This window comes from Salmo salar, chromosome 13 (genome assembly GCF_965601325.2).
Source record: "Salmo salar chromosome 13, fSalSal1, whole genome shotgun sequence".
In the NCBI taxonomy this organism is placed as follows: Eukaryota; Metazoa; Chordata; class Actinopteri; order Salmoniformes; family Salmonidae; genus Salmo; species Salmo salar.
This window is the reverse complement of record NC_138303.1, coordinates 4798662-4812500: the sequence shown is the minus strand read 5'-3', so window position 1 is coordinate 4812500 and position 13839 is coordinate 4798662. Positions and strand designations below refer to the sequence as shown.

Sequence of the window (13839 nt, the reverse complement as noted above, 5' to 3'; positions counted from 1 at the left end):
CCAAAAGTAACTGCTATTCATGCGTAATTACGTTATACTGACCTGCAAAAAAATGGGATTGATAGACCTAACAACTAGAAAATGGGTAGATGTTTGAGGAAGTGTTGTCAGGTGTGGTCACGGGACGTTTCCAAGTGTCCCTAAACCTCTCCAAAGTGGCATATGTCTGTAAATTAGATCATTCCAGTGATATTAGATTTTTTCCAATCCTTAAATGCTATTTGTTCAGTATAAAAACACAATTTCTACCATATCAACCTCACTCCAAACATTGTGGTGGTGTTATGGGATATCCAGGGTACATTCAAGTGTCCTTTCAACCTCTCCAAAGTGTCCGAATGTGGTAATTGCACGGTTTTGGCACACTGGATGTACCTAAAAAGTTATTGTTCAATATAAAAACGACATTTCTACAACACCAACCAATGAATGCCAACAACGGCAGCATCATATTTTTAATACTCAAAGATATTCACTCTGTGGACATTCGATGTTGACAAAGTCACACAGGACCTCCTTTTCCTGTAGTCTACGATCAGCTTCTTTGTCTTGCTCACACTGCCAGGTCTCTGACCTCCTCCCTATAGGCTGTCTCATCGTTGTCGGTGATCAGGCCTACCCATGTTGTGTCGTCAGCAAACTTAATGATGGTGCAGTAGTCATGCTTGGCCACGCAGTCACGGGTGAACAGAGATTACAGGAGGGGACTAAGCACACACCCCTGAGGGGCTCCAGTGTTGAGGATCAGCGTGGCAGATGTGCTGTTAACTACCCTCACCACCTGGAGGCGGCCCGTCAGGAAGTTCAGGATCCAGAGGGAGGTGTCTCGCATTCTCACGTAGGTGTTCCTTTTGTCCAGGTGGGAAAGGGCGGCATGGAGTGCGATTGAGATTGCTTCATCTGTAGATCTGTTGGGGCGGTATGCGAATTGGTGTGGGTCTAGGTTTCCAGATGGTGGTGTTGTTGTGAGTCATGACCTGCCTTTCAAAGCACTTCATGGCTACAGACATGAGTGCTACGGGTCTGTAGTCATTTAGGTAGGTTACCTTCGTGTTCTTGGGCACAGGGACTATGGTGGTCTGCTTAAAACATCTAAGTATTACAGACGGTCAGGGACAGGTTGAAATATCAGTGAAGGCACTTGCCAGTTGGTCAGAACATGCTCGGAGTACACGTCCTGGTAATCCGTCTGGCCCTGCGGCCTTGTGAATGGATGTCATGGATTTGAGCCTGGTCTCAGGGAAGCAGTATACCCTTCGAGTCTGACTCAAAGAAAAAAAAATCTTTATCCAGTTTGAGGTGAGTAATCGCTGTTCTGATGTCCAGAAGCTCTTTTCGGTCATAAGAGACAGTAGCAGAAACATTGTGTACAAAATAATAATGCGAAAAAACACAATAGCACAGTTGATTAGGAGCCGGTACAAATGCAGCCCTTCCCTCCCTACTGATACAGGATTGGACTCACCCAGGGTCTTGATCTCTATTGGCTGGCAGCTATTGAGCTCAGCCATGCCCTGCACCTCCGTGAAGATCACATAGTCTCCGCTCTCAAACCCGTGGCGAGCCTCGTCCAGACACGTCACCACACCTGCTGCATCCTAACAGAGTGAGAATCAGGGATGAGATCTGCACAACATGAGAAACCAGGAACAGAGGTTACCAGCTCCACTCAATGATACAATGAAAACGTAAGAGACAGTACTAGGAAGACTGGGGAGTGGGGGAATGTATCACACATATTGATGAGTGGTCCTTCGTTGCTAATCAAACAGCAGCACCTACAGCTCTAGTAGTGGACTAACCAAACAGCAGCACCTACAGCTCTAGTAGTGGACTAACCAAACAGCAGCACCTACAGCTCTAGTAGTGGACTAACCAAACAGCAGCACCTACAGCTCTAGTAGTGGACTAACCAAACAGCAGCACCTACAGCTCTAGTAGTGGAATAACCAAACAGCAGCACCTACAGCTCTAGTAGTGGACTGTGTGAATTTAAATATGCTCTCTCTAATTCTCTCTTTCTGTCTTTCTCTCGGAGGACCTGAGCCCTAGGACCATGCCCCAGGACTACCTGGTACGATGACTCCTTGCTGTCCCCAGTCCACCTGGCCGTGCTGCTGCTCCAGTTTCAACTGTTCTGCCTGCGGCTATGGAACCCTGACCTGTTCACCGGACGTGCTTGTTGCACCCTCGACAACTACTATGATTATTATTATTTGACCATGCTGGTCATTTATGAACATTTTAACATCTTGACCATGTTCTGTTATAATATCCACCCTGCACAGCCAGAAGAGGACTGGCCACCCCTCATAGCCTGGTTCCTCTCTAGGTTTCTTCCTAGGTTTTTGGCCTTTCTAGGGAGTTTTTCCTAGCCACCGTGCTTCTTTCACATGCATTGCTTGCTGTTTGGGGTTTTAGGCTGGGTTTCTGTACAGCACTATGAGATATCAGCTGATGTACGAAGGGCTATATAAATACATTTGATTTGATTTGATTTAGCACCTACAGCTCTAGTAGTGGACTAACCTAATGTCTAGAGTTTAGGCGATATATCCAATTTGATTAATTTGTAATATGTTTTTGCTCGATACTTCAAACGTCTATAGTTTTTATGAGCGTTTATTTCCGCTTGTTCTCATGTTGTCTTTTTGGTCTCGTCTCCTTTGCACCTTCCAATTTACCCTCCCCCCCACATCTTCCTCTCTGACAAGTGGTTTCAACTCGCTATTTGAAGTTTGGTCCAACAGAATGGGTCATATGGAAACCAACACACATTGAGACATTTTACTGTAATAGAGAAGCTAACTTCTTTAGCGATACCCTTTTTAAGTCGCGACTCCTCAAATTGCACAGAACAGACAACTAAAAATGAACATTGATTCTGGAAATGTAACGCTCAGTGTGTGTCGCACAGCGACAACCACCTACTGCTAACAGCATTTTAACCACAGACTTTTGTACAATAAGCATAATAATGTGTATTAAACATAAAACAAAAATATATAAACAATTGGCTACTCCTTCTCATTCTGAGAAACAAAGGTAGGCCACTTGATTTCAACATCTGAACACAGTGGACAGGCTAGCATGCTTTTCAAACAGTTCGAAACAGACAGACAGAAGAAGTGTGTTCGTAACAATTCATCTGTTCTACTTCGTTAGCTAGCAAATAGATTCAGCTAGACGCACAAATATTTATACCCCTTCCCCAAAGTGCTACCCTCCTGTTATTGTAATGGTGAGAGGTTAGCATGTCTTGGGGGTATGATATAAAATGCTAACCTCCCCTGTTATTGTAATGGTGAGAGGTTAGCATGTCTTTGGGGTATGATATAAAATGCTAACCTCCCCTGTTATTGTAATGGTGAGAGATTAGCATGTCTTGGGGGTATGATATAAAATGCTAACCTCCCATGTTATTGTAATGGTGAGAGGTTAGCATGTCTTGGGGTTATGATATAAAATGCTAACCTCCCCTGTTATTGTAATGGTGAGAGGTTAGCATGTCTTGGGGGTATGATATAAAATGCTAACCTCCCCTGTTATTGTAATGGTGAGAGGTTAGCATGTCTTGGGGGTATGATATAAAATGCTAACCTCCCCTGTTATTGTAATGGTGAGAGGTTAGCATGTCTTGGGGGTATGATATAAAATGCTAACCTCCCCTGTTATTGTAATGGTGAGAGGTTAGCATGTCTTGGGGGTATGATATAAAATGCTAACCTCCCCTGTTATTGTAATGGTGAGAGGTTAGCATGTCTTGGGGGTATGATATTTGTGCGTCTAACTTTCCAATACTTTTGTTTAACTAAAAAAAAAGGGGACTATGTACACAAAGGGCTGGATTTACTAAAAAAGGTTCACCCGATATGGAAGAAATACCCTCAAATTTTAGTCACAGTATCGTTTCAAATCCAAAGCGCTGGAGTTCAGAGCCAAAACAACAAGAAAAAAGTCCCTATCCCACTGTATGAACAGTCCTGTCCTGAAACAGAGCTTCTATTTCCTCTCCATTATAGTGGCCACTATAGTAGACGTCGATCAAGTGCACAAGGCTACATGTGTGCAAAAATAACATTCACTGAGTAAATAAATAAAATTATGTAATCCCCCTCTCACTCACACACGTGTTACTGTGAAGTTCAACACAACAAAAACACTGTATTACATTGTACACTTTCTGCCTGTGGGACATTTGTTCTACAATGTGCTGGCAGAAAGTGAGAGAGAGGGAAAGTGTGTGGTGTTCCTTTCACCTCTATAGTGGCGTCCATCTTAAACCAGGCCCAACTCCAGCTACACCTGTTTAACAAGCAACACCTCATTCTCACCCAACTCTCTCATTCAGAAAATTAACCACATACTGTAGAGGGAAAACGCTAGTTCGTTAGCTAGTTAACATTTCACACAGATTGCCAGGGTTCAGTAAGCAGCTAGCAGCGTTATAACTTGAAGAACGGCAAGGAGTCATATACCAGTTAAAAACATAGCGAATTTGGTTACTAATGTTAGCTCATCTGATGTAACGTTAGCTGTCTGACTTTATTAGCAAGCTAATTTTCACACCATAAACTCCATTATTTGATCATTTGAAGTTGGCTAATGTTGCTCAACATTTCTCTGGCTAGCTAGCGGAGAATTCGATCCAGCTGACAAGATACTTAAAAATACTTGTTCCACCACCTCAAACTTTCCAAATGTCAGTTGTTTTTCCAGTTACAGTTCATGAAGTCCGCTTCATCACCTTCTCACCACCGTCTCCGTGGTCAGGCTTCTCACCTAACGTTACCTCTGCGTTATCGTTCAGGGGACGCGCTGCTCTGCCTTTCCAGAGCGCCCCCGATTCTGTAACTAGCAAATTGGTTCTCTTCTCTCTTCAGTCGGGTGCTGCATTCTGTTGTTATGTGAATGACTGGCTGAGCCTTGGATACAGCAGCCAGTACCGCTCCAAACGCGGATCACTCGTTCTCTTACAGCCAGTACAGCTCCAAACGCCGATCACTCGTTCCCTTACAGCCAGGATCACTCGTTCCCTTACAGCCAGTACCGCTCCAAACGCGGATCACTCGTTCCCTTACAGCCAGTACCGCTCCAAACGCGGATCACTCGTTCCCTTACAGCCAGTACCGCTCCAAAACGCGGATCACTCGTTCCCTTACAGCCAGTACCGCTCCAAACGCGGATCACTCGTTCCCTTACAGCCAGTACCGCTCCAAACGCGGATCACTCGTTCCCTTACAGCCAGTACCGCTCTAAACACGGATCACTCGTTCCCTTACAGCCAGTAGTGATCCAAGCCTCTCCCTCCCTCCCAAACTTTACTCATCAGATCTACACGAATCACGTAGGTCACCTATTTTGGATTCAAAAACGGCGAATTTCACCGAAAAGGTGACTAGTTTGCATCTCTGTATTTTGATAAAATTATACAATTATTAGTAGGTCTCAAGGTTGTGGAAGGCTTATATTTATCCTAAGTATAATTTCACAAGGCCTGAATTCATGACTGAAATGCAGCGCATTTGACTTTTTAAAATTGTACAACAAAGCTTATTTAGATTTAAAAATACCCACATTTTGTTGTTACAGCCTGGATTTTAGTAGGGTACTAACCTTAGTGATCATAGAGATCATGGCAGAGAGAGGCTGCTCTCCGTTGGTATCGATGACCAGCATCTCCTCTCCGAAGTCACAGAAGAGCTGTCCGAAGAGTCCCCGTGTGTCAGCGACCACCAGCTTGATGCCGTTACTGTGACAGAAGTCTCCAACGCGCTGCTGCTCCTCTAGAGGGGAGTTGGTCAGGACTACAACCTACAACAGAGACACATTATCACACATATAACATTATTACATTCAATGTTTAGAAAACAAACTAAAAAAGTAATTCAGAAGAGAATTGCATTAAGAACAAAATCAAGTCCAAACCCCGTCTCTACCATATATATGGTTCACAAGTTAGACAAATTAGGTGGGAGAATTTAGCATGATCAGAGTGAACAGAATGTCATTATGGCCGTGGTCAAAAAGTGGTCGCTGCTCAATTAAACTCTCACTGCGTTACTTCAAACGCTACCTGACAAGCTAGTAGGCTGCAGCTTCCTGTGTGATCTCTCCTGTTTCTGTAGTGAGACAGCTTGATGTACCAGGACACCCCCTGGACAGGACACTGGTCTACTTCCTGTTTCTGTAGTGAGACAGCTTGATGTACCAGGACACACCCTGGACAGGACACTGGTCTACTTCCTGTAGTGAGACAGCTTGATGTACAGGACACCCCCTGGACAGGACACTAGTCTATATCCTGTTTCTGCAGTGAGGCAGCTTGATGTACAGGACACCCCCTGGACAGGACACTTGTCTACTTCCTGTTTCTGTAGTGAGACAGCTTGATGTACCAGGACACCCCCTGGACAGGACACTGGTCTACTTCCTGTTTCTGTAGTGAGACAGCTTGATGTACAGGACACCCACTGGACAGGACACTAGTCTATCTCCTGTTTAAGTTTCAGTATGCAAAAAGTACCACAGTCAGTATACCGTGCAACGCTAGTCATCAGTAAGGGCTCCAGTGTAATGTAGTTTCACTAGGTACGGGGGTTGATGGGTAATGTAGTTTTACCTGGAACTGAGTCAGGTAATCGTCGGTGAGGGCTTCAGTGTAATGTAGTTTAACCAGGTAAGGGGGTTGATGGGTAATGTAGTTTTACCTGGAACTGAGTCAGGTAATCGTCGGTGAGGGCTTCAGTGTAGGCCACTACTGGTACGTAGCTGTTGAGTTCAGCCAGGCGAGTCTGAGACACCTCCGCCCTGTTCTTCCCTAGGTCCTCTTCTCTCAGGTAGAACTGGAGACAGAGACAGGGTTATTACCCAGACAAGGTTATTACACAGACAGGGTTATTACACAGACAGGGCTATTACAGAGACAGGGCTATTACAGAGTCAGGGTTATTACAGACAGGACCTCTTCTCTCAGGTAGAACTAACAGGAACTAAAAACACGTTACAATCAATATCATCTTGACTCGAGCATGCCCAAAGAGAAGCTCCACACACACACACACGTACCTGTGAGGAGAGGTCTCTCCACTCGGCCTGTCCCTGGTCATGCAGGGTAACACTCTTCACTCCTCCCAGGATGACATTCTTAGCGATCTCCACGCCCAGCCCTCTCAGCCCTGAGACCAGGACGTTGGAGCTCTGCATGCGTTTCATAGCATCATGGCCCAACACGTAGCTACGGAGGAGAGAATACATGCTTTATAAGACTACATAACACCTTTATAACACTACGTCAGCCCTCTCAGCCCTGAGACCAGGACGTTGGAGCTCTGCATGCGTTTCATAGCATCATGGCCCAACACGTAGCTACGGAGGAGAGAATACAGGCTTTATAAGACTACATAACACCTTTATAACACTACGTCAGCCCTCTCAGCCCTGAGACCAGGACGTTGGAGCTCTGCATGCGTTTCATAGCATCATGGGCCAACACGTAGCTATGGAGGAGAGAATACAGGCTTTATAAGACTACATAACACCTTTATAACATTACGTCAGCCCTCTCAGCCCTGAGACCAGGACGTTGGAGCTCTGCATGCGTTTCATAGCATCATGGCCCAACACGTAGCTACGGAGGAGAGAATACAGGCTCTATAAGACTACATAACACCTTTATAAAACGACGTCAGCCCTCTCAGCCCTGAGACCAGGATGTTGGAGCTCTGCATGCGTTTCATAGCCCAACACGTAGCTACGGAGGAGAGAATACAGGCTTTATAAGACTACATAACACCTTTATAACACTACGTCAGCCCCCTCAGGCCTGAGACCAGGACACTAGAGCTCTATGGAGAGAGACCAGAGCTGTGTTCAAATACTCATACTATTTGTAAAGTAAACTGAGTATACAGTATGCTATTGGTCATAGTATGGATATAGTTAGTATGCCAAAAGTTCCCGGATGTTGTACTAAATTCGCCAAAATACGAAGTATACAGGCAGAGGACACTATTTCCGTGCTTTTTGGGCCCATAATGCAATTCTTAAGAAAATGGGTGTGGCTTCACATCGTTTTCAGATTTGAAGAAAATTGCGGAAAATACGCAGCCGAAGTCCAACGAGAGCCGATACAAATTCATTGCTTTAACTTATGACAAATGTTGACAAATGTTGAACAATGTAATCAAGAAATTACTTTTCAAATAAGTTACTTTACACGTTATATTGGCTGATAATTTGTTAGCTACGCTGTCCTTACGAACCACATAGCATATCATTACAGCAGTATGGACCAGTATGTTAGCTAGCTACGCTGTCCTTATGAACCACACAGCATATCATTACAGCAGTACGGACCGGTATGTTAGCTACGCTGTCCTTATGAACCACACAGCATATCATTACAGCAGTATGGACCGGTATGTTAGCTACGCTGTCCTTATGAACCACACAGCATATCATTACAGCAGTATGGACCGGTATGTTAGCTAGCTACGCTGTCCTTACTAACCACACAGCATATCATTACAGCGGTATGGACCGGTATGTTAGCTAGCTACGCTGTCCTTATGAACCACATAGCATATCATTACAGCAGTATGGACCGGTATGTTAGCTAGCTATGTAACGTTAGTTGGCTACTCTGTCTATCTACTCCGATTTCAGAGCACTCTCGTCTGAGTGTCCCAGAGCGCAGAATAACTGATGAATTTACGAACGCTCAAAACCCGTTGAATATGGCCAGTGTCAGTAAACATCGGCAAAAAAATGCGTAATTAAATTGTTGCCCGGCAGCAGTTTGTCACCAACGCTCTGGGTAATTTATAAGGGTTATAGATGGGGTACTTACAGCTGTCTGGAGTACAGACCTTCATCGATCTCTGCATCATTGCCATTCTTAGCCATGCCCTGGAGAAAACAACAGGAGTGAAAACCAGTCAAACTAACCCAGCAATGTGAGAGACAGTTCAGTTGTGACAGACATAGAAGACAAACAGTGTGTGTGTGTGTACGTACGTTGGTGGGTGGGTGTGTGTGTGTACGTTGGTGGGTGGGTGTGTGTGTGTACGTACGTTGGTGGGTGTGTGAGACAGTTCAGTTCTGACAGAGTTAGAGGAGGAGCAGTGGGATCCCGTCTTCGTCTCGGAGTCTGACACGCGACGCTTCTTGGACAGCGGCGAGCTGGACATCTGAACACACACACACGCAATTATTAGTTTGACAACCTAACACAGCGACATAGACACACTTAGACGACGTACTGGCCCCCTGTCTGGAAGACAAACCACACTGTTTCGTCTCTACGTTATATCAGCATCGAACACGTCGCCCTCCCTAGGAGACGGGGTGACCTCGACAATTTATTGTTAAAACGAGAAGCTGCCTGGATCTTTAATTTAAAGACCCTTTCTCCCTTCAGTCTCAACGTAAACTTTGATCTGAAGCCATTCTTGTGATTATTGTGGATTTTGCTGTTGTAAATGTTTGTAGGCTTATGTAGCCACATTGTATCTATGACCATACGCTATCCATTAGCCACATGGTAACTATGACCGTACGCTATCCATTAGCCACATGGTATCTATGACCGTATGCTATTCATTCATGTTTTTTTATATACGAGTAAATCAACCAATGATATCAAGCCACAGCCGGCCATGATTACAGACACCTGTGTGTGTCCTTTAACACTCCATAAACTAGTGACCAACAGTGGTTGTCATTATACCCTGAGGAAGGCTGTTGAAATGTTGGTTATTCAATTATTACATCTGAGCTCCTAGAGAGTGAGGCTCTCCTTTCTGTCTGACAACACACACACCACACACACACACACGACACACACACACAGGTTAAACAGCTGACAGTAGTCCTAACAGGAGTGTCTGTATACTAACAAACTGCAGTACTGGACAGCCCTGACAACCTACTGAAGACTTTAAAATCAAAACATGAAATTTGATGACCATGATTCGGCTGGCAAGTCATGATTCGGCTGGCAAGTCATGATTCGGCTGGCAAGTCATGATTCGGCTGGCAAGTCATGATTCGGCTGGCAAGTCATGATTCGGCTGGCAAGTCATGATTCGGCTGGCAAGTCATGATTTAGCTGGTAAGTCATCTCAGTGCATTGAGACTGCCTGGCCAACAACTGACTAAATCCTTGCTGTCTGACCAGCCAATAGGATTAAATGAAGACTGCAGGGGGGAAAAGTTATTGTCCTTCAAAACAGCTGATGTAACAGTTGTAAGTATTGACAAGACAGTCATGACTTACAGAACAAGGACTGATGGTATGTATGCAGCATATATAGAGGGACTCTTATCACATCGACAGTTAGGAAAGACAGAACAACAAGCCTTCATCCAATCCCTCCTTCCACTACCCATCATTCAATTCTACTCACCCCAAGAGAAAATAGACAAATATTTGTATAAATTAACGAGCAGCTGCACTGGCCACTAGACAAACATCTGGTAGAACACGGACAAGGCCTGAGAACAGATATGAAGAGGTATTATCAAATATGGTAAAACAAGGACCAGAGCGGTCCCTGGGAACTAGAGCCCTGCACGGGGCCATTCATTTGAAGCCCCTACTTCTCATGCATGCGATGTTCAGGCTCTACCCCAATTTGCTATATGTCAAATTTAAGGCACCGTTAGTAAATCCATTAGTTTCTCCTCTCTGTCACTTGATCTCTGCGCAGGCAGATCGCTCTGCATGGATTCTGCTTTTGGCGGTGTGGAGTCTGAGTAACCATAGCAACGGCTCCACAACGAAGAGACATGAGATCAGTTTAGCTGTTAACTACTTTTCATCACTCTAAACACAAGACAAAACTCCAGGAAAATTCTGTGAAATAATCTCTCATCTTAATATTTGACGAGGTTATAGCCCTTCTGCCACCATGTTATGATCCTCATCAGATATGACTGGACTGTGCAGCAGAGCACGAGATAATGGCTCAGATTAAACGTTAGTGATCAATTTAGTGACAGAAAAGCCCCGCCAGCACCCGGCCAAGCCCCGCCCGCACCAGGCCGAGCCCCGCCCGGCCGAGCCCCGCCCGAGCCCTGCAAATCTCTACTGGTATTATACTATAAGGAAGGCCCACCCCATCTCTACTGGTATTATACTATAAGGAAGGCCCACCCCGTCTCTACTGGTATTATACTATAAGGAAGGCCCACCCCATCTCTACTGGTATTATACTATAAGGAAGGCTCACCCCATCTCTACTGGTATTATGTATTATACTATAAGGAAGGCTCACCCCATCTCTACTGGTATTATGTATTATACTATAAGGAAGGCCCACCCCATCTCTACTGGTATTATGTATTATACTATAAGCAAGGCCCACCCCATCTCTAATGGTATTATACTATAAGGAAGGCCCACCCCATCTCTACTGGTATTATACTATAAGGAAGGCCCACCCCATCTCTACTGGTATTACGTATTATACTATAAGGAAGGCCCACCCCATCTCTACTGGTATTATACTATAAGGAAGGCCCACCCCATCTCTACTGGTATTATACTATAAGGAAGGCTCACCCCATCTCTACTGGTATTATACTATAAGGAAGGCCCACCCCATCTCTACTGGTATTACGTATTATACTATAAGGAAGGCCCACCCCATCTCTACTGGTATTATACTATAAGGAAGGCTCACCCCATCTCTACTGGTGTATTATACTATAAGGAAGGCCCACCCCATCTCTACTGGTATTATACTATAAGGAAGGCCCACCCCATCTCTACTGGTATTATACTATAAGGAAGGCCCACCCCATCTCTACTGGTATTACGTATTATACTATAAGTAAGGCCCACCCCATCTCTACTGGTATTATACTATAAGGAAGGCCCACCCCATCTCTACTGGTATTATACTATAAGGAAGGCCCACCCCATCTCTACTGGTATTACGTATTATACTATAAGTAAGGCCCACCCCATCTCTACTGGTATTATACTATAAGGAAGGCTCACCCCATCTCTACTGGTATTATGTATTATACTATAAGGAAGGCCCACCCCATCTCTACTGGTATTACGTATTATACTATAAGGAAGGCCCACCCCATCTCTACTGGTATTATACTATAAGGAAGGCCCACCCCATCTCTACTGGTATTATACTATAAGGAAGGCCCACCCCATCTCTACTGGTATTATACTATAAGGAAGGCCCACCCCATCTCTACTGGTATTATACTATAAGGAAGGCCCACCCCATCTCTACTGGTATTATACTATAAGGAAGGCCCACCCCATCTCTACTGGTATTATACTATAAGGAAGGCCCACCCCATCTCTACTGGTATTATACTATAAGGAAGGCCCACCCCATCTCTACTGGTATTATACTATAAGGAAGGCCCACCCCATCTCTACTGGTATTATACTATAAGGAAGGCTCACCCCATCTCTACTGGTAGTTATACTATAAGGAAGGCTCACCCCATCTCTACTGGTATTATACTATAAGGAAGGCCCACCCCATCTCTACTGGTATTATACTATAAGGAAGGCCCACCCCATCTCTACTGGTATTATACTATAAGGAAGGCCCACCCCATCTCTACTGGTATTATACTATAAGGAAGGCCCACCCCATCTCTACTGGTATTATGACTATAAGGAAGGCTCACCCCATTTCTACTGATATTATGTATTATACTATAAGGAAGGCCCACCCCATCTCTACTGGTATTATACTATAAGGAAGGCCCACCCCATCTCTACTGGTATTATACTATAAGGAAGGCTCACCCCATCTCTACTGGTATTATACTATAAGGAAGGCTCACCCCATCTCTACTGGTATTATACTATAAGGAAGGCCCACCCCATCTCTACTGGTATTATACAATAAGGAAGGCCCACCCCATCTCTACTGGTATTATACTATAAGGAAGGCCCACCCCATCTCTACTGGTATTATACTATAAGGAAGGCTCACCCCATCTCTACTGGTATTATGTATTATACTATAAGGAAGGCCCACCCCATCTCTACTGGTATTATACTATAAGGAAGGCCCACCCCATCTCTACTGGTATTATACTATAAGGAAGGCCCACCCCATCTCTACTGGTATTATACTATAAGGAAGGCCCACCCCATCTCTACTGGTATTATACTATAAGGAAGGCCCACCCCATCTCTACTGGTATTATACTATAAGGAAGGCCCACCCCATCTCTACTGGTATTATACTATAAGGAAGGCCCACCCCATCTCTACTGGTATTATGTATTATACTATAAGGAAGGCTCACCCCATCTCTACTGGTATTATACTATAAGGAAGGCTCACCCCATCTCTACTGGTATTATGTATTATACTATAAGGAAGGCTCACCCCATCTCTACTGGTATTATACTATAAGGAAGGCTCACCCCATCTCTACTGGTATTATGTATTATACTATAAGGAAGGCCCACCCCATCTCTACTGGTATTATACTATAAGGAAGGCCCACCCCATCTCTACTGGTATTATACTATAAGGAAGGCCCACCCCATCTCTACTGGTATTATACTATAAGGAAGGCCCACCCCATCTCTACTGGTATTATACTATAAGGAAGGCCCACCCCATCTCTACTGGTATTATGTATTATACTATAAGGAAGGCTCACCCCATCTCTACTGGTATTATACTATAAGGAAGGCTCACCCCATCTCTACTGGTATTATGTATTATACTATAAGGAAGGCTCACCCCATCTCTACTGGTATTATACTATAAGGAAGGCTCACCCCATCTCTACTGGTATTATGTATTATACTATAAGGAAGGCTCACCCCATCTCTACT

General features: G+C 44.5%; 1 protein-coding gene across 2 annotated transcripts in view; it reads right to left on the bottom strand.

Annotated features, from left to right (window-relative positions):
• The window catches only part of LOC106566326 (ubiquitin-like modifier activating enzyme 1), a 72119-nt gene that overhangs the window by 32663 nt on the left and 25617 nt on the right, over positions 1 to 13839 (bottom strand). For both annotated transcript variants that reach the window (XM_045692799.2, XM_082959780.1), the window contains exons 2-7: positions 9075 to 9191; positions 8852 to 8910; positions 7069 to 7237; positions 6711 to 6845; positions 5617 to 5814; positions 1466 to 1598 (exon numbers count right to left, since the gene is read on the bottom strand). In XM_045692799.2, the coding sequence (XP_045548755.1) occupies positions 1466 to 1598; positions 5617 to 5814; positions 6711 to 6845; positions 7069 to 7237; positions 8852 to 8910; positions 9075 to 9191 (811 nt within the window). The remainder of the gene's footprint in view (positions 1 to 1465; positions 1599 to 5616; positions 5815 to 6710; positions 6846 to 7068; positions 7238 to 8851; positions 8911 to 9074; positions 9192 to 13839) is intronic.